We start from the raw sequence: 21547 nt of genomic DNA, 5'->3' as shown, positions 1-21547 counted from the left end.
TAAAATTTGGAAGTAAAAATTATCAGTCAGTGCTTTTCTGCAATGTTTTCATTTTTCGTAGAACGACGATAAACAAATAAGAAGTGTAAGCCAGTGGGGAAGACTTGGCAACAACTGAATCAGAGCTGCTTCTTCACAGTCTGCGGATCCTTCGATTCCTTCTTGAGCGTTTCGCCAGCAACAACGTAACTAGCATAGGGACTAACACTGGCATTAACTACAGATCGTTTAACCTGTTGAGGAGTTGAGAAGCCGGAAGACGGTACCATCGTGGCCACTGTCCGTTTAACTGGCTGTGGTGATGATGTAACCGGGGAAGGGACTGTCGAGTTCAATGTCCTTTTAGTCGATTGTGGTGATAGTTTAACCGGAGTCGTGGGTCTCGTGACAGCCGAGCGTATGTTGTTTATGCTGCTCACTGGACTGAAGAAAGCCGATCCAGATGAATGTGTGTGATTGCACAAATCCGTCTCGGAGCTTCCTGTTATGTGCAATGACTTGGCCGCCTTCTGCAACGAGACGTTATGAGATGCCCAGACAATCTGATCCTTGATCCATACTATCTGATGGAACATCGAGCTAATCAGCGAGCCCGCCGTATCAAACTCATTGGGAATCATACCATCCACATGATTCTCAAAGTAACTGAACATTGGGAACCAGACGCGTGTACGCGTCGAATCGCTTTGCATAAGAGCCTGAGAAAGGAAAAAGGATTAGCATCAATTATATATAATTATATTCTTAAGTAAACTTGCCCGATTGTTAGCCAGCGTGTGGTAATAAAGAAAGAGACGCGACGTTATATAAAAGGCAACAAATACATCGATCGAGTAATGCTCATGGGCAGCCAAGATAAAGAAGATGCCAAACATGTTCAACAGCCATGTCATCGTATGGAGGAAGTACAAATTACGTGGAGTATCTGCAAGAGAGACAAATAATCATAAATTATTATCATTAATAATTATGAGTTCAATAAAACATTCCAAAAAATATCTTGATAAATGACAAAAATCTTTGAAAAAATTAAAAATCTTATCAAATCTTGCATTAAATTTTTATTATAAAAATTAATACTTATCATTTTTGATTTCTGATTAAAATTAAAGAAATATAATAAGAAACATTAGCTATACATTTTTTTTTTTTAAATTAAAAGACATGAACGTTAAGCTTAATTTAATTAACTTGTATCATATAAATTAAATAATTTTATAAAAATTATTGAAAATAGTTATTTTGTCAACAAATCTTATAAAATCTTATTTTACAATTAATTAAAAATTAATTAAAACTTTGATTTTGTATTACAATTTTAATAATAAACTAAGAAAGATTTGCTAAGTTTAGTCTTTTTTTCTTAGAAAAATGAAACGACATGAAATTTAAGTATTATTTCATAATTTGTTATCATTTTAATTAAAAATAAAAGTTATAAAAAACTTTAAAAATTGAATATAGTTATTTTTATTAATTTGAACCATACTCGTACATAAAATGCTATGTTTGGCATTATTGTTATTTTTTGAAGGTGAATTCAATTTTAATTACAAATAATTAATAGATCATAATACTCACATTCGGTGATAAAGAAGTTGAGTAGTGTCAATGCGACCGTGTGACCGCTAAACATGTAATCTCCGCACGTGCGCACTCCTTGGATGGACATGCCCAATCCGCTCCAGATGCGATAGGCGCGTGTCATGCGTATGACCAATGCACCAATCACATCCACATTGGGATCATCGATGGCAAAGTCCTTTTGGCTACACTGCAGATGTGTCCCCGGCACACTCAGCGATGTTATCAGCATGGTGACGCAGCGCAGCAGAAAAACGGTGCCAGCCAAGGCAAAAAAGCGACGCAACAGAACCATTCGATATTTGTGAAAGATGAGCACAATCAACCAAATCGTGAACAAAAGTGAGCCCGTAATTTCGCACATATTGAAAGCCCAGGGAATGTGAGGCACATTATCGAGGAATATATCCGGCAGCGGTGGATAACGTTTCATATCGGGAACTCGCTCATGTACAATCACCATGACAAACGATGTTATCCAAGTGACGACGAACGAGTAGCCTACAAATAAAAATTCAAGGGAAAATCCGTTACTAAACACTCTTTCTTACAATAAAACAAACAAGAAGTTTGTCACAATATTCATTACGAATTTTGCCTACTCTTATCAAGTTCTAAACAAATTGATATTTGATCACATATTTATTGTATTAGTGTGCTAAAAGCTTTCTCTCACACAGTCTCACTCTCTCTTTCATGTTTACTTTGCGATATAACTGACAAAGCTTTTATAAATCAGCTAATTACGCCGAATTTAGCTTACTATTTTCAAGTTCTAAAATATTTCGCATATACTTTATTCTGATCTGCTCCCAGTTTGACTTGCAAAGTTTTGATAGTTTGAAATTTTCAAAACAGCGTAATAGGAAATTTACGAAAAAAAGACAGTGATAGAATATAATTTAAATTTCAAATTCTAATGCAGAATTAAAAAAGAGGCCAAATATTGATAAGATTCCGCAAGGAAATCGGTTAAGATTTGACAAAGTTATGATCGTGTCAAGTTTTTTTTACATCACTAATTTTTAGCTTAACGATTTTAAAATTAAAGTAAAAACGTTTGTCTGTCCCTCTCTCGCCGTCTCTATCAATAAAAAAACATTTAAAAATTTGTGCACGAAAAGTTACACAAAAGCGCAACACACAAAAACAAACAACAACAAAATTCCACTACATGCCGAAAACAAAAAAAAACGTGTGGGAGTGAGAGAGAGAGAAAGAGAGAGACATAAGTATTTACATATGCATAACCTCGAAAATAAAAATAACAGTAGCGCGCGTCATTGGCGTAATAAAACTGTAACTAAATTTATACTTTAAGTGACGTATGAACTAATAAATAACTATTACAACTCAGTATCTGTGTTTTGAGCTTTGGTTTATGGCAATGGAAAAACTGATAACGCGAGGGGAAATGCATTGCAGTTGTTTGTGAGCAATTTGTAGATTACGTTGAATGAATGATATCAAGGTTATATATAATTGGCCAAACGACCGATAAGACCTATTGAACCCATAATGCTGCTCACCTAAACTAATTGCCGTTTTAAAATATTCGGGGGCAACCAAACGTCTGTCGGTATCTCGAAGTATGCTGCAAACGCCAGGACAATCCTGACAGTTCGTGGGGGAAGGGCACGATATTTCGGGGGGTAAACTCGTGACACAGGACGTAGCAACGGGAACGGTGACATCGCTGCGATAGTTGCAAAATTCACTCTGCTCGTGCTTCCACTGTTGCTGCAGATGGGAGACTGTTATCCAGAATCTCTTCAGTTCGCCAAAGGCGAGTTTGTACCCCAATTTGTAGCGCAGATCGCGTACATCATCCTCTGTTAAAGTTAACAGCACCTGGCCGTCAATGCACTCACTGCGCAGACAATCTCGCAGGGAGCGCGAGAAATGCTCCTTGCCGCCAATCCATTGCTCCACTTCGTCAATTTGCCAGTGCTCAACTTGCAGCACATTTGCATCCAATTTACTGCTGCTGTTGTTGTTGTTATTGGTGTGTGACTTTTTGGTTTGATGAGCATCAGCTGGCGTTGTTGTTGTTGCGATCGGAGTCGCCGGCGTGGTTCGCGTTGCTGACTCACTAATTTCACCGTCATCGTCGCACATTTTTAAAGCTTTCTTTTCTCTTCTCTTCTTTTTTTTTGTGAATTTCTTTTTATGTAAAAATTTCCTATTATCAACAAATTTTGATAACTTTTATAAAGTTTGCGAATCGGTTACGCGAGTGAAGCATTTTAGGCGCAGGCGAGCTGATAACTCATTGGATATCAGCGGCACATATTTTTACGTTTTGTTTTCAAAACACACACGTTCAATTTTTAGTTGCTCTCGAAATTCCAGCGACGGCTGCTTGTTGTTTTTTCTGATATGAGCCGACAAAACACCAGTGTTGCCAATTTAGCTATTTCCCCGCTAGATCTAGCGGGTTGCAATTGGCAAATGCGGGACAAATTGAAAAATAGCGGCTAGCGGGAATTATAGCTATTTTTCAAGCAAGGTGATATCAACCAATATTGAAGAGATTCTGTTCCAATACTCGAACGTCCACCTTATTAAATGGTCCAATTTAAAGAATACCACAAGCTTTTGTGACAAATAAAAGATTTTAGGCATTGGCATCATTTGCGCTAAGTCTTTTATCGCTGCCTTGGTCGAACTCAGAGTCAAATATTATGTTTAAACTAAACTTCGAAATAGAATAACTGTACAATCATTAAACTCAATTTTATATAGAAGATACGGACTACGCAGGAAAGATAAATGCTGTCAAATGATTTTTTGAAACTTTCAAAAATTACCTTTTTTTGCACATTTTTCTCCATTTCATACAAAATACTTTTTTTGAGATCATCCCATACTTAAAATCATAAAAAATATAAGTGAAGATATTTACTAAATATTTTTTAGCAGTCACTATGAGAATTGCTTGGAGAAACTTTTAACATCAAAACATTTTTTTGTATGCCCTAGGAAAAATGTCAAAAAAGTAGATAATATCTACTAGATATTTACATAAATTCAAAAATTTCCTCGGATACTAAATGGGTTAAGGAAAATTTTGTATCATTCAAACGGCTATTTGAAGACCTTACCATTGATTTCAAAATGTAAATGAAGTAACTTTAAATAGCGAGTAGATTTAACATTAGTTTTGTGTAAATACTTTTTACCACCACTGTAAGTTTAGCTGCAGAAGACGAACTTGAGAATTGGATTTAATCAATAAAAATATCATTTCACTACTCTAGCTTTTATTTTAAGCTACCAACAAAATTTTCTGTCTATTTCTAGCTTTTTTAAAAGGCTAGCTTAGCTTTTTTATGATCCGTAGAGTTGGCAGCACTGCACAACACACCAAAAATTTTTGTTCAACAGCTTGTTCTAATTGGGGCTGCCACCCTACAAAATTTTTCTTAATTTTGAAGCAAGAATTTTTTTAATTTTTGCAGAGTTCTTGTAGGAATTTTTCAGAATTAAATTATTAATTTATTGCAAAGTTATGGCATTTTGATATTTGCAATACCCAAATTTAAACTTATCGCCTATTGGGTTGTCGATATACTATCGATATACCGCAAATTTTTGGCGCAATTTTTAACCGTTGACTTTCCCTTGCAGTCATTTTGGCGTCACTTTACAATTTTTAAACTTCATCTAGAAAGAAACTATAACTGTGTAAAATAAAGATTATTTAAATCAAACTTTGGCAATTCAAAACATGTGTTTGGATCTTCAATTCATCGCTTTTTTATTTTAATATAAAAATGGCATTTCTTTACTAATATTAAGTTTAAATTACTAATGTAAAGTATGTATGATCGCGGTATAATTGAAAAATATATGTATATATATCAAGTGAAAATTATTTATAATGAACATGAAACGTCTTCTGCCAAGCGTATATATATATATGTGTGAAAGCGTTCAAGTTGACTTAAAAAATAATTAATTTTTTTTTTATTTCTCGTTTTCTTTTTTCTTGTTTTGTCGTTTTGTTTTTACATTTTAAAGCAAATCAAACATTTCATACGAATTATACTTGTTTGTGTTTTCATTACTTTGCAAAATGTACATCAAAGGAAGAAACAATTAACAAACGATCATCAGAAGAAAAACAAAGTTATGGATAAACTTGTAAACTTATTTCTCATTTATACAGATGCTATTCACTCGCATACTTCTTGCTTAGGAAAATTATTATATGCAAAAATAAACTATGAAAAAGATATTTCATGAGTAGTTCTTTAGTTGTTTTTCTCTTTCGTTCATTCTTTAATATTTATGCATTTACGTTTTGTTTTTAGTTCTCATATCTCGTCTCAACGCATTGCTATTTTGAAATACAATATAGTTTTGATACGTTTTACATTATACCTTATTGCTATATGTACCTAACATATATATTATTTACCAATTTGTTATGCATTTCTGTTTGTTTATTTATTATTATATATACGAAGCTACTGTTGAGGTTTCATTGAATTGTGTGTTTTCTTTTTGTTTATAGATGTGTATGTGTATATGAGTTGTTTGTTTGTTGTTGCACCTTTTGCAGCGTGTGCTTGTTGTTTGTTTGTCGTTTTGTATATTAGCGTTCTTCTGCGTACATAGTGTTCAATATGTACTATTATATAGATATTTGTCATTTTAATTTAGAATTTGCGTTATGTGAAAACGTAAATTTAACAAGTTTTGTTATGTTTTTTGTTGTTTTTGTTGTTGCTTGCTTTATGCTCTGCGCACAAGCTTTTAAAGTATTCTCCTTATTTTTTTGTTGTTTTTTTTTCAATACAATTTATATATGTAATTCTAGTTAAACTATAACTCTTTCAAATTTCAAAATATATAATAAACAATATGTAGTTGTTTGTTTAAATGAGGGCTTCTATGTTGTTTTCATTTTTTTTTTTTGTTTTTTTTTTTTGCATTTGCTGCTGTTGTTGTTGCGGTTTGAAACACCGTCACATAAGATCGTAGTGCATTTAATTTGAGAGTAGTCTGCCTTACGACAAATCTGAAAAAGACAAATCACGAATTTATGAATTTAGAATAGATTTGAATAATGTGATTTACACTTACAGCTGGGCGCTGCCTCATAACGACGCTGGATCTGATCGTATGTGAATTTCACAAAGGCATCATATTGCTCGGCCAATTTGGTGGTGAGCACGGACTCGTAGCGTTCACGCAGCTGATCTTCACGCTCCTTGATCATGCCCTCGCATATGAGCTGCACCTGTTTGAATGTGAACAGCGCCTTCTCGTTGGGATGTCGCATCAAGTGACTCGGTGGGCTGTCCGGGCGATGCGGACTCTCTGGTCCCATTTCGGAACCACTCGATTCCGAGTCCTGCATACGCTCCAAAGCCGACGATGTGATTGGCAACTGTTTGCGCTTGTGCAGTCTTTTGATTTCATTGCACAAATTCTCAGCCATTTTATCTGTTAAGATAGAGTTGAATTTAATAAAGATTGCAGGTGTGGAACTAAATGTTTCTTACCTGGCGACATCTTGGCCAATGCCGATTCCGAGAAGGGACTGGGCTCAGTGCTGTCTTTGGCATAGCGATTGCTGGGCATCGAGGAGCTGGAACTGGCATTAGTGCCATCATTATTACCACCGCGTGAGGGAGAACTTCCCCCGGATTGTCCATAGGGAGTGCAGCGTCGGCGTTTTGTTGGCCGCTGATTAAGCGACTCCCAATCCAAGGCGCGTTTAAGTGTTGCACATGCCATAGCTATGATAACTCGTCTATATATATATGTATAAATATATATATACTTTAAGTGCTAGTAGTTAGTAAAATTGGTTGTTTTTGCTTATTATTGCCACACAGTTCGTTTGGAAGCGTTCACTGCGAATGAGAAATAAAAATGGAGTAAAGTCAGTGCTAAAGACAAGAGAGCACGCCGCCTACTGAGAGCTCAAATAAAAGTTTGTAAACTACAACTGAAACTGGTTTCAAGGAAAACAGGATTCACCTGACACACACACACGCACAGGCGTAAACACACACACAAAATAAAAGAAAATGGTGCAGCGATTTATGACCTGGCAGCTGCTGCTTGAAATACGAAGAGCGCATAAAAGGCATTAAAAAGAAAACGAAGTAGCGATGCGCAATTAAAGGGAGTGTTCGTCTGGCCACAGGCCGACAATATAACTTCCCACCACTACGACTGCTACGACTACAACAGCAACAACACACCCATGCATAGCAATGCACGCGAGGAAGAGACCCAAAAAGCAAAAGAAAACGATGCCAGTCAACCACTAAACTATCACACGCACACACACTCACGCACACTACAAACTACAACAATAAATGCGTACGCGTATCCTTTGAGCTGTACCAGCTGTTTTCACAATGCAAACCTCAGAGTTGCTCTCTTACACAGACACACACACACACGCATAAGTTGCTGCTAATGAACTCAAAATCAATTTGTATTAGCACATGCTGTCTTTAGCATTCTGTCGTCATTTACACATTTTCAACGTTCTCTGCTTTTTTAATAATAAATGATTAGTGCTTTTTTACGTGACAAACACCATGCCAAATAAAAGATTCGTTTTAAATATAAAAAAAAACAAAATGACAGCAGCTTATGTGCTCAATGGTCGTCCCACTCGCACGCACACACACACTCACACTTGCAGCTGTGAGTTGGAATTTTGATTTCATGAAATTTTAAAAATGGTCGCAGCGCATATCATTATCAAATCTCTTTAGATAGCATAAAAGAAACAACGCCTAGCACAAATATTTTTGTACGCCATTGCACTTACGTTAATTTGTATTTGCTTCCGCTTTAATTTCTGCACCACTTCACACGCGCTTTATTTACTTTTTTATTGTTCAAAACGCACGAACTTTTTTAGTTCAATCGTAAAACTATATGTATTGCTATTGCTTATTGAGTTGAGCAGTATTTCAAAGGCCACTGAAATGCACTGTGCTAAGCTGTTTACAACTTATTTAAAGTATTTGATTTGTAAATTTTCTGTCTTTTGCGATGTAATTTTCAGTTTTCTGTCGGATTCTCACGAAAAATGGACGACCGATGCAAGCGTGACGACGTGAGGTTGTGGCAGTGCTGCCAACTTTTTAGATGAAAAAATATCTGTTTTTGGCTAGAAAACATATGAAAAATAGCCAACTTTTTAATAGCAATTTTCAAATTTTTCTAGCTCGATAGATCTAAAAATAGCCAGAACTAGCTGTAAAACAGCTGAGTTGACAAAAGTGTATTCACACCATCAGTGTTTGTACAGTCGCAAAAAATCATTTGCTATTTAATTTTTATATATAAAAAATACTGAATTAATTACAACGAATGCGGTCACACTGAAAAATGTAAATTTAAGTCAATGCAAATCTAAATTCTATAAATTTGCAATAAATTATTAACTTTACAATAAATTATTAAATTAATGAAAAATTTTAATTCAAAATTAGACAAGATTAAGAAAAACATTTTAATGAAGGATTAAAGTTCGTCACCCCAAAAGGAGAGAAGTTACAATCAATAACAACAATTCTCCAAAAAATTAAAAAATTTGATCTTTAATATTAAGAAAAATTAAAGAAAAAAAAGTTAAATTTTCGTAGTAGTAACTGTTTTTGAAATTTGATTAAAATGGTACATGTTGGCAGTTCGAAAAATTTTGCAGGGCTGCCGCCCTTGGACCGGGTGGCAGCCTTCTACACCAGTGTTGCAAAGTTTTTAGGGCGAACAATAGCTGTTTCTGGCTGAAAATATCCAGAGCAAGCTATAAAATAGCTAAGTTGGCAACAGTGTCAGTGACAAACAGTGAGGGAATAAAAAGGCAGCGAATTTGTGCAATTAATTAATATTTAACATTTTTAAACTTTTGTAGATTACAACATTTTATACGCTTTTAAGACGAATTTACATCATATCGCAGCAATTAGCCCAGTGCGCGGATATTAATAATACACATTACGTATCGCGGTAGGGGCCAAGAGCAAGCAAAGCAAAAGCAGAGCAAAGAAAGAAAGTTCTAAAAATATTTTGATCGTCGTGAAAGTCGCATATTTTATTTCGCGCAACAAATAAAGCTTTAAATTAAAGACCAACGACGCATTATTAATTGCAAAAATGGTATTGAAAGTGTACGTCAGCGGTATGTCCGGCAACAAGGAGGTGAGTAGTGCAATCTATGCGTGGGCGGGAGACTGGAAGGGGGGGGGGCTCAGGCTGAAAAGCACACACATAATAACATATGCACATATGTGTGTGTGTGGATGATTGAATTGTGAGAGTCAGTGTCATGTTAATGGAATGTTTGCTTAGTTAGTAGAATAGATAAAAAGATATACTCAATTGCATATTCTATTTTATGCATTACAGACAAGAATTTTTTGTTTGTTTCATACGCTTGTGTTTGTGTGTGTGAATGATGATGTAGTACGTACAGTCGAAACGTCATCTCTCTAGCATTGCCCTCTCACTCCCTCTCTGAACAAAACAGAATAGCAAGTGGGTATTTTGATTGGCGTGTGCATGTGTGCGTGCGCTTTGATGGTGGTGGCAAGAAGCAGCGCAATGACCGCAAACATTTCCATATAAGCCTATTTGGCTGTCACTGTGAAGCATAAAAGAATTCATTGATCACAGTTTTCCGTATGCGTGGGTACGCTATAGCTTATATACGTGTGTCTGTGTGTGTGTGTGTTTGAGTAAGTCTGTCTGTGTGTATGATTCATTTATGTGACTTTTTTTACTCATCTTTGTTTGATTCGCGCATTTGCCAATAAGAATTAAAACAACGCTTATTGTGTAAAACAACAACGACGACAGTGCAATAAGGGCGTGAGCACAAAGAGGGCGAAAGAGAGCGCGCTTTGTTTTACATTGTTTATTGTTGTGCGCTCAATTAAGGCGTCAGCATCTATTAAAAAGCATGAACTTGCAAGAGAGCTGAGGCAATAAATAAAAGACTTTATCAAAAGTTAGTTACACTTTTGCTGTGATAACTAGTATTTATAGTTAGTGTACAACAAACCAGCTCAATTTGTTACTTTATCATGTCAACTTGGGAGAGAGTTTGTGTGTGTGTGTGAGAATGTACTTGCGTTTGTATGTGTGCTTGTTTGGGCTTGCCGGCAATTGGAAACCAGGGCTGGCAATTCACAAAACAAAACTAAACTTGAGATTCGGTTTTTCTGTACTGTTTCTGTTTTTAGGTGAAGAAACGCCAACAGCGCGTGCTTATGATCTTGGACAGCAAGTGCATTCAGTATGATACTGTGGATATCACAGAACCCGGCAAGGAGAGCGAAAAGGAGCTGATGCAGAGTAAATCCACCAGCAATGGCGGAACTGTAAGCGATCCAGAGCCCAGACATCCGTTGCCACCGCAAATCTTCAACGATCAGGAATATTGCGGGGACTACGATGCCTTCGATATGGCCAACGAGATTGACACGCTGGAGGTGTTCCTTAAGTTGGCCCCGGCTGATACCACGGCCGTGAGCAGTGCTCAAATCGAGCTGAAGCAGCAGGAGAACGGAGAGGCAAAGGAGGGAGGAGAGAAGGCCGCTACAGAGGAGGAGAAAGCTCCTGCGGAAGGCGAGGCAGAGGCAGACAAGGAGAAGGCAGAGGTTTGAGAGCTTTTAAGCGATTTGTACTTTTCTGTTTACTGTTATGAAACGACAACAACAAGCCTGCACAGAAGCAACCACAAAGACAACAATAATAATCATAATAATATAATACAAAAAAAATAACATTAACAGCAACTATATCTTCTACTAACGTAAAACGAGACGCAATTCAGCTAAATCAACACCAGCCATCTTAACAGTAGCAATAACATACAAATGTAATCTAACAGCATTTCAACTGTTGTTTCAATTCAAAAGCAAATGGGCTTCTATATTATATTTACCACGACTGCGGTTCTTTAAGTTAAGCTACTATATTTATATAAAGTTATATGAAAATATATATTATTATTTTGACATGCATACAACCAGACACATTCACACACTAATTTTATAAAGCGATTGTGTTCACGCTGAAGGAAATTAAATTTTATAATCAAAATACAACTATCTATATTTATTATAAACTTACACACTCACACAACCTTTGTATGTATGTAACATAATAATTGTATTAATTTCAAACATTTTGTTAACACACTCGACACTGACAAACAAAAAAAACAGTTTAAGTTTACTTAAACTTTCAATTGAATTAACCCTATTACTAAAATGAGAGTGTAGTGAACGTTTTGTGCGGCTGAGTTATGTTAATGCGAAAACATAAAAATCCGCTGGATATATAAGTACATATGAAATAAAATTGAAATATATTTGTATTTACTAAAAACATCGAAAGCTTTTATAACTTACACTAAACTCACCACTTACAAAAGCCGCGTCCTTAGCGAACAGTAGCGCTTAACAGTTGTTTAACAGCGCATGTTAAGTAACAGCGAGCTTTCATAAAGTGCACAAGCTCTAATGTTAAATCTAAATTTGCAATCTTCGAAGACTAATAATGATGAAGATGGCGAGCAAACAAACGAAGAAAAGGAGAAAACCGAGAACGCAGATGAAGATACGGAGAAGAAGGAAGATGGTAGTGAAGAAAAGGTAAAATAAAAGCTCTTTTGAAGATTTTGCATGAAACAAGAAAAGTTAACCGTTTACCGATAGATGCAAAGAAGAAGCTAATCCGGCATGTTACTGCAATAGAGAAGCTGAAATACAGTTAGTTAGTAGTATTTGCAAATCCTTACTGATTCTGTACATACATTTTCCCACTTTTTACCACCCCCTACCATACCCAACAACAATCTCATTTGCACCACATCCACAATATAAAAATCAACTCAGACTGAAACTGAAGCCACCGAAGGTAAAGAAGAATCCGAGTCCAAAGAAGAGAGTGAGGAGGCGACAGGTAAAGAACCGGAAGTTAACCATAGGGCTATAATCTTAACTTTCTCCTAAAACTGAAACAGACAAAGCAGACGATGAAAAAGAGGACAATGCAGAGGAGACCGACGAAAAAGAAGCAAAAGAAAGTAAAAATACTGAAGAGGCTAGCGCAGAACATGATGATAAGAAAACTGATGAATCTACTGAGAAATCAGATAACGCAGAAGAGGAGGATACATCTGAAAATGGCCAAATTGAAGACAAAGCGGAGAAAAACTCGGAGAATTCTGAAGATAAAGAGAATGAAAAAACTGAAGAAAATGCAGAAGTCGTAGAAAATGAAGGGGAAACTGAAGTAAAATCTAAAGATGAGTCTGCAGAGAAAAAGAATGAAGAAGAGTCTACAGTAGAAGACAAAAAGGAGAAACCCGAAAATAATGAATCTGCCCAAGAGAAAGCGGAAGAAAAGCCTGCAGAAACTGAAGAGAAAGCTATAGAAGAAACCCAAACCACAAACGAAGAGGAAGCAAAGGAAACTGCAAAAGAAGACGAGGATAAAACTACGGAAGAAGAAGAATCAAAAGACGATTCAACTGAAGAAAACAAGAAAGTAGATGACGCTTTAGAGGAAGATTCGTCGAAAGACGCAGAAAATGAAAGCAAAGATAAAGAAGAAGACACAAAAGAGCCTGAAGAGGAAAACAAAGATGAAGAAGGCAAGACAGAATCTGAAGAGGAGAACAAAGATAAAGACGATGATCTAGAACCTGAAGAGGATAAAGATGAAAATGAGAAATCCGATGAGGTGAAAAATGAAGAGAAAGAGGAAACGAAAAAGTCCGAAGAAGAGAATAAAGATGAGGAAGACAAGGAGAAAAAGGAAGAAGGCGAAGCGGAATCATCTTCTGGAGAGGAAGAAAGCGAAGAAGAGTAATCCTAAACGGCCCACAATGAAATGATTAAACGAATTGACTATGAAGACACTTCCCTACGCACTTTCATCACCTACACACACACACACTCGAGCACACATACACACATTAGCAAATAATGAACATGTATTGTAAATAAAAGAAAACAAAAGAATTTACTAATAATAATACAGCTGGTGGAGGGTAATGAAAATCTGATAACAATGGACAAAGCAAACAATATTATTGTATAACTTTTTTATTTCCACAGCAGCTAACAGCAACAACAACAACGACAACAGAGGCAACAACTGCAATGTTATCTGGGGATTCCCCCTCGGACTCGGCTTCTGCTCAGCTCTTGGACAGAGAACGCGCCGCAGCAGCGCAGTAGAATTATGCAATAATAATAAAAATATATTATTTACAAATGAAGAACAACTTAATTCTTAACTCTTTTTTTATTTTTATTTTGAAAATGTTTTTTTTTCCGTTTTGCTTTCTTTTTTCCACACTTATTGACGAGAAGTGTCAATAATAAAACATACATTTCTCACTTTTTTTTTTAAAATTTTTGTTTTTGTATCCAAATAATTAAATATACAGTACATTTATAATTATTTTTAGTACAGAGACATTAAAAAATGAAATTATTCTTTCGACTTATTTATTTACGCTCTAGTTTCGGGCTCATTTATATCCATGTTTCATTACAATTACAAAAACTAGTAAAAAAAATAAATGCGAATATATTCGCAACGCAAAATCATTTACTAATAAAAAAAGAAAAACAAAATCATCATGTTTAAGAAAGGACATTCACTCGCTGGGGTAAGAGGAGAGGAGGAGAAGGGACATGTCATGACAGTCTCTCAATGATTTCTTTTAAGTCTCTCTCTAATCGCTATCCTCCTCATCGGATGTGTCCGTTGTATAATCGCTTAGATTCTCCTGTTGATCATTATGCTCCGGCTCTGATTCGCTGAGATCCCATTGTGGATGATCTGTCGGTGGTGCTGGCGCCTTCTGGACATCCAATTTAAGCTCCTGCTGCTGATCCATGCCCAGATACGAATCTGCCAGAGTGCAAAAAGATGTGTTAAAAAAGATCTATGTTAACTGGGAATATTACAGAGACACTCACCCGATCTCAGGCACACCGTAAAAGTGTAAACTCCGGGCCAACGCGGCGCCGTGAATTTCAGCTGTATCTCCTCCTTCTCGACGAGATTTGTCACATGGTAGGGCGCCGTTAGCAACGTGCGCGACTTGCGATCGCAGATGTATGTCCACCAGTATTCCTGCTTCTCCTCCGGGAAGAAGGGACAGTGCACCGAATGCGACATCCTCGACTTGCCCTCGAGACGTTCACGTTTGTTCAGCTTCGCCTGCAGTCGTTCCCATTCCTCGTCATCATCATCGTCCAGCGAGGAATTGTTCTTGTTCTGCTTATCCTCATCCTCGCTGGCCGAACCGACAACAGATTCTACATCACTATGCTCCCCAGCATCAGATTCAGCCTCCGAATTGGCCGCCGTCTGATCATCCGTGGTTGTTGCAGCTGCAGCAGCCGCAGCAGCAGCTGTTGCAGTTGCAGCTGTTGTGGCAGCTTGCTTTGCCTGCACCTTCTTCTTTTGATTGTTGACGGGTTTCTTGCCACCTTTGCCCTTGCCGCCCTTCCTTGGCTTTGCCCAGGCGGATGCCTTCTTAACCGGAACTGCAGCAGCTGCCGCTCCCGCCTCCTCATCCTCAGCCTCCTCGTTGTTGGGTTCATCCTTAATGCCCTGTTTTTCCGGTGCCTTTGTATCGCCAAACAATGTCTTCATGTCCTTCCGCTCCAGTGTAACCGTTACCGTGACAATTGCTCCGGCCGTAACTACATTTGTGTTCTCATCATCAATCACCTCACAGCGTATGGAGAAATCAATCAATGGCATCTTTCCCAGTACTCGCATTACGTTCTCATACTCAAAGTCGGAGAGATTCTTCAACAACATGCGACTCTCTTCGGGCTTTAACTGTGCAAATTGTTGCAGATTCTTTACGTGCCTCTTCTTATTCATGAAATACAAATGATCTTCGGTTAAATGTGGCAACTGCAGCAACGGGGATTTAAATTCCCACAATCCCTGGATGATCATCGGTGACATTTTCATACAATTCTCGATGGTCTCAATGCTGGGCAGGCGGGGAACACGACGGGCATAGGCCATCATCACCAGCTGATGGACACAACTGACCATTTCCTGCACCAGATACGGACATTTCTTCACTATAAACTGACGATCGCGTTCCAATGTCTCCGCGTTAAGCGGCATCCGTGAGAGATGGGCATGCAGAATGGCACGCGCCTTAATGGAATACATGCGGCACAGCGGATGCTCCTTGCACTTCTCGTTGAGATTGGGCAACTGCCTTATCAGCTGTGGAAGGAAACGCGAAAATATTGGATTACTTCAAGTCATTAACAGTTGCATGTAAAGTTACATCGTATCTATCCATGTAGTTAGCAGAGGTATGTAATGTTTAGTTAATATGTGTTAATAACAGTTGTATGTAAAGTTTAAGCTGATTAACATTTATCTGTTTTTAAACGATATTTGAAGTCGTCATCAGTGTTGTCAGAATTTCAAAGGCTTATTTTATCAAATCATGTAGAATTAGCTTACAATTTAATTTTTTAATCTTATTATATTGAAATTATCTTGCTACCCAAATTCTGAATTCGAATTCGAAATCTAGCTTTCAAATAACTATATTTATACTTTATAGCATTTTTTAAAAGTTCTAGCTTATGCAATTATAAAACAAAACTTAAAAAAAGCTTCTTTTAGCAACCGAATAGCTGAAATGGCAACACTGATCAAGATACTGTTGCTATCAGTTAGCTTTTATGTTAAATGATGAAGAAAGCTGTCGTTGCTGATAAGATGACGCTTAAGTGTTTGGTTTTTCCAAGCGAGTATTAAACTGGGGTTATTAGCGATTATGAAGAAGCGACTTAAGGGGTTTTCCATGGCTTATTTTTTAGCAGGTTTCCCCAACATCTTGCTGACTACGCTTCTTTTGCAAGTCTGTTAACACTGGAGCCTTGTATTACAATTAAAACAGCTGCTGTTAACTCTTATATTAGCTCTTATACAAGCTGCAGTTATGTTACGTATTTGATGTTTTTTTTATTACTTACCGCTGGCACCTCGTCGTTATCCGACTGCCGCTCTATCACCTGTGAATTGTGTCGCTTATCAAACTCCAAGCTAGCTGCCAGGACCATAAGAGCACGCTTCAACAGCATATGAGGTGTCTTGTGGATGAAATAAAAGTACATTTGTGTGGTGTCCAAGAGGACTTTGTCACCACTGAAGCGTATGGAGCGATACCACCAAACGCCCACAGCGGAGGGCATGGCTACCATGAAGACTAGACCGTATAAGCCGAGAACCCAAACACTGTTCTCCTTCTCAACAATCCAGGAGGGCAGTGCAATGCCAAAGGACATGGCACCAGGACCATCGGGATTGCCATATTTCTCATAGTTCTCCTTGGCCACATCATCGGTGAGAGCCTGATACGCCTTGCTCAACATCATAAAGGCCTTTTCGTCACCCGTCTCCTTATCCGGATGCAGTATCTTGGATAGCCTGTAATAAGCTTTCTTAATCTCCGCCTGTGTTGACGTTGGCGGCACATTTAAAATCTCAAACGGATCAAAGCTCGCCATCTCGTAGTCGAACTGAGAGACGCGATAGGTGAGAAAGAGAAGGAGCGCCCATCCAAGAACAATTGCTAGCTTGATGGTAACGGATTTCAGCAAACGATAAGGCTCCGCATTGGCCAAGATTATGTTCTTCTTCACACAGTCGGCACATTCGCATTCCTCTTTCCGCTTGCAGGGATCTGTGCCAAATAACGAAGAGAGAGAGATTAGAATCAAATATGAAAACGAAGGCAGCAAAAGAGCGAGAACGAAAGAGAGTGACGTTCAGATCGCGAGAGCGATCACATTGCTGTGCATCAGTGTGCGTGTGTCTGTGTGTCCCATTTGTGAAGTGAGCTGGCTTAAGAGACTGCTGTTGTTGTTGTTGCTGTCTTGGTTGCAGTCGCAGCTTTCACCAACACGCATACACTGTTGAGCTCAGTACGTCAACGTTGTTAGAATAAATTATTGGAACGTGTCCATTTGTAACACATGTTTGCATATGGGGAAAAGCTCAATTACACACACACACACACACAAGTAGGGAGAGAGATAGAGAGAGCTGCAGTCCGATTATAATCTACCAGCACTAACCTTCTTTTTTTTTACGTGGCCAATAATAAATCGTTGTTGGTATCAATACTAATGCCAAGAATGATAACACAAAATAATAAAATGTGCCGCCACTTTCATCATATTGAAACTTTTGACCCGCCATTGAGTATGATGCTGCCGCAGAGCCGGCCCTCCTCCAATTATTTACAAGTCAGCGTTGTTTCTTCGAGTGGTTGCCTGAATATTTGGTGTGGTCTTTTTTCCAAGTCGACTTGTGCCCAGCTGATGTTTTTGGCACGCTGGCAGTTTGTAACTGCGCGCGTTTCTATTGTTTGATCGAATATCGGAAATTTCACTTTTTGAATCTTTTTGGGTAGCCCCAGTTATTGATACATATCGGGTAATTATGCCAATTAAACGCCGCGAATTTAAAAAACTTATGTATTTACAACTCGTCGTCAAATGACACGTCTGGACAGTGCAGTGCTGCCAACTTGCCTTTAACAGTCCTATCGCAACAAAAAACGGGTTGGCAGGCTTGGGTCACGGACTTAAGCCCATTTTCATTTTCTGATCAATTTAATATTTAATATTCATAAGATTGTTTAATTTCCGCAAATTATTGGTAAATAAAATTAAATTGCGCGCCGATTCAGATTGTGATCAGTCTAAAATACCAAAATGTTATTTAACATTTACATTAACATTTATTTAACAAAAATATAACATCGCGCTATTGCTGCAAACTTTTGAGGAAAAAGGTCACACCTTACAAGATTATCAGTACGTCGAATAAAATATCGATATATCGCATTCAAGTAAGACAACGGTATCGATGGGCTTGCCGTCGCTAAGAATTTCATTATTCCCTCGCGTTGAACGCGCAATGTGAAAGAAAATAAATCTATCCGCTGTCGAGAATTTAGTATTCAACGCAAGTTACTAATTTTTACTAATTTTATAAACAAAACGGGTGAATTAAAAAAAAGATTGTTCCAAAAAAGAAAACGTCATAGAAAGGAGAGCAGAAAATCGGATTTAAAAAGAAAAGCAAGGTGCAAGAAATGAAAACCAGTTATGTATGCGAAATCGGAGTGTTTCCTTTTTGTTGAGCAAAAAATGAAACATTTTATGGTGAAAAAATGTTAAATGAAAGTGTTGTGAGATGCGTCTAAAGTGAGTGTTTTAACGCTTATTAAATATATGGGCACATCAACAACCAGGTTAACAACAACAATAAATGGCCAGCTTGTAGCCAGACAAGGTTAAATTTTCCATGACAACTTAAATTAAAAGACCCCTCCAAATTCAGTTAACACGACCAAAAGCCGATTTACTGCGAATTTCATAAAAAATAAAAGTTCATAAAAAAAAGTAAGTACATATCCCAAGTATACATACATATAATTGCATGTGCATACAAACCTTTAAAAAAGAGATCAGATATTTGTGTGCGTGTGTGTATGTGTGTGGGTTTTTGGCGTCGTCTTTGCAGTCAAAGAGGCGGCGGCCGCCTCTGCGTCTGTGTTGGTGTGCGTGTGTGTGCAGGTAGAAGAGCTACACATAGATAAATAAATAAGACTCAAGGGCAGCTAGAAATTATACGTGCGATTTGTTCTTGTGCAAAAAAATAAATAGAGAAAAAGCGCCGCGACGTGCGACGTTGTCTCTCCCGGGACAGGTGGTTTAGTTATTTGTTTTGCTTTTTGCTATTTGATTGCTAATTTTGGCCGGCCGTGGCCTATTGCCAATGCTAATTTTAATTTTATTTTATTTTTGATTTCTGTTTATTACTTGTCTCTGCTGCATGCTCTTTGAGCATTTTTATGTAATTGTCGAATTAAAATCCGTTGAAGAGTGAAAAATCGATAAATCAGCGCCGCTGCAGCTGTTGTGATGCGTGGGTTTTGGAGCCCAGGACGTAATTGGGGTAGGAATCCCATGCACACACACAGGCAAACACTCGTCTGTGTGTGTGTGTGTGTGTGTATGCTTTTATTTGCTTTCATGTATTTGTGTGTAAGCCGCATAAAACAAATAAGCCGCTAAATGTAAAAGAAACGCCAACGATTCTTTCTCTCATAGTATTTTCGGCGGCTGCAGCACTGCTCTTCTCTTGCTCTTTCTCTCTCTCTTTCTATCTATCTGCCTCCCACTCATAATACACAGTTTTTGTACAGTGGCTTACATCTTATTTAACTCACTTTAATACAACTATGGATTTATTGCTAAATTCTCTTATAATATATACATAAAATAAATTAATAAAAAATATATTTTGCTTAAAGAAAAATGCGTTTTATTCATATTACATTTTCATTAAAACCTAAACTCATTTAAAATAGGTAGTTTGTACGACTAGTGGGAGCCACTGTAGATTTGTGTAAATATGTATGTACACATGCACTTGAGTTGTTTGTAACATTTCGTGCATTTCCTTTTCCCCTTATGCATATTGTGCAAATAAGAAAAATCAATAAAAACTACTAACGCTAGAGAGCTGTATAAAAAAAAGGGGCGAAAGCAAAAGTCAGCCTAACAAATATTAATATTTAAATGTGTACATGTGATATTAACCCAATTTTAATATGGCAGACAGATGTACTGAGATTAGAGAGAACGCAAAAGAGCGTGGCGAAGAGAGAGCAAAAGAGAAGACGCGAGCAATGACTGCATGCTAGCGAATAAATTAAAAAAAAAACAATTATTGGGAATTGTGCGAAAAACAGTTTCGTGACTCATTCGGTCTTTTAGCCTTTTTTTGTGAAGAGTAAAGTGATTTCAAATATTTAAATTTAACAAATTTATTCAACATTTCGCACGCTGCTCAAAATGACGCACACGATTAGCCAATTCTAATCAGAGTGGCGTCCATTGAGCGTGGGATGGGGAGGGGGCATTCCAATTGGCCAAAAGTCAAGTGGCTTTTGGCAGTGCGAATGCGTCAGCTGCAGAAGCCGTTAGAACTGCAGGCTTATCCATATCGCTGCAGTTAGTAAACTATAACAACAAACAGTAGCAGCAATTACGTACATAAATAATTTTCTAAGTCCCCGCTTTCCCCAAAACAAACACAAATACAACAACAACAGCAGCAATTTAATTTCTGGCATTTTCAAAATTTTCGCTTATGATATCATTTTCGTTAATTGTTTCAATTAAAGTGCTGCTAAACAAATTCTATAGAAAGCATGTGTGAAAAATTACGCTATTTATATCTATCTTATTGGACTTATCTTTGTTATCATTTTCTGTTGAATTTCCGGCAATCGATCAGCGATGTAGCCAATTTGTATCGCATGCGATTTTTACGTCTAGCGACATCTTATCTATCTATGGCGCCAAAAGAAAAAACAACAAACGCGTGTTTAAATTGTCAAACGCATGTATTTATTTGCTTAGGTTACGCTCAGAATATTTAATATTTGTATACAAAGAATGTGATGTATCAGCGTACCATCTTTCAATGTTTGCGATACTTTTGCACATTGCACTGTGAATGTTTGCGTTGTAGAAGGAATCATTTACCGTGATTCAGTTTCTTTGTCAATAAACGAATCATATTCACACTCACGTACTTGTCACGCGCTCATCTCAAATGCTGACCTAGAATTGTAGACCGTCTCTTTCGCTCTTGTATGTCGTATGCTTATTTAATTGTCACGTTCATAGGTAAATTGACGCCATATTGCGTGTCACACTCTCAATGAACTTCTGTGTAAGTGTTTATGTGTGTGTGTGTGAATGAAAGAGTTGACAAGAGGCAAGTGCGCCAACAGCTGACATTTGACAAAAGAAAATTGCAGTCATAACAGAGTTGACATATGTTTTACTGTTAAATTCAAATTTCTCTTCATTTGTACATGTTGTTA

General features: G+C 37.4%; 4 protein-coding genes across 9 annotated transcripts; 1 reads left to right on the top strand and 3 right to left on the bottom strand.

Moving 5' to 3' along the window:
* Positions 1-30: 30 nt before the first annotated feature.
* Positions 31-3963, bottom strand: LOC117786464 (sphingomyelin synthase-related 1). Its single transcript, XM_034624740.1, has 4 exons — positions 3114-3963; positions 1582-2085; positions 759-925; positions 31-698 (listed from the first exon to the last, which is right to left on the bottom strand). The coding sequence occupies exons 1-4, from the start codon at positions 3700-3702 to the stop codon at positions 120-122; spliced, it is 1839 nt and encodes a 612-aa protein (XP_034480631.1). The 5' UTR covers positions 3703-3963; the 3' UTR covers positions 31-119.
* Positions 3964-5847: 1884 nt separating this feature from the next.
* Positions 5848-8697, bottom strand: LOC117786469 (akirin). Its single transcript, XM_034624749.1, has 4 exons — positions 8387-8697; positions 7098-7451; positions 6676-7038; positions 5848-6610 (listed from the first exon to the last, which is right to left on the bottom strand). The coding sequence occupies exons 2-4, from the start codon at positions 7330-7332 to the stop codon at positions 6600-6602; spliced, it is 609 nt and encodes a 202-aa protein (XP_034480640.1). The 5' UTR covers positions 7333-7451; positions 8387-8697; the 3' UTR covers positions 5848-6599.
* Positions 8698-9362: 665 nt separating this feature from the next.
* Positions 9363-13869, top strand: LOC117786466 (SH3 domain-binding glutamic acid-rich protein homolog). Of its 6 annotated transcripts, XM_034624742.1 has the most exons (6): positions 9363-9411; positions 9479-9765; positions 10809-11225; positions 12123-12224; positions 12468-12534; positions 12596-13464. In XM_034624742.1, exons 2-6 carry the CDS (start codon positions 9721-9723, stop codon positions 13444-13446), a joined length of 1482 nt encoding a protein of 493 aa, XP_034480633.1. In that variant the 5' UTR covers positions 9363-9411; positions 9479-9720; the 3' UTR covers positions 13447-13464. The 6 variants fall into 6 exon arrangements, with proteins under 6 accessions (XP_034480633.1, XP_034480632.1, XP_034480635.1 ...); XM_034624741.1 differs by having other exon boundaries at positions 9383-9765; XM_034624744.1 differs by lacking the exons at positions 12468-12534; positions 12596-13464 and adding an exon at positions 13698-13869 and having other exon boundaries at positions 9389-9765.
* Positions 13870-14073: 204 nt separating this feature from the next.
* LOC117786463 (translocation protein SEC63 homolog) lies at positions 14074-18166 on the bottom strand. Its single transcript, XM_034624739.1, has 4 exons — positions 17715-18166; positions 16611-17320; positions 14568-15846; positions 14074-14499 (listed from the first exon to the last, which is right to left on the bottom strand). The coding sequence occupies exons 1-4, from the start codon at positions 17836-17838 to the stop codon at positions 14321-14323; spliced, it is 2292 nt and encodes a 763-aa protein (XP_034480630.1). The 5' UTR covers positions 17839-18166; the 3' UTR covers positions 14074-14320.
* Between the last annotated feature and the right edge of the window lie 3381 nt (positions 18167-21547).

Source organism: Drosophila innubila, assembly GCF_004354385.1.
Source record: "Drosophila innubila isolate TH190305 chromosome 3L unlocalized genomic scaffold, UK_Dinn_1.0 0_D_3L, whole genome shotgun sequence".
NCBI lineage: Eukaryota > Metazoa > Arthropoda > Insecta > Diptera > Drosophilidae > Drosophila > Drosophila innubila.
Note: the sequence above shows the minus strand (reverse complement) of the source record. Positions and strands in the feature narration are given on the sequence as shown.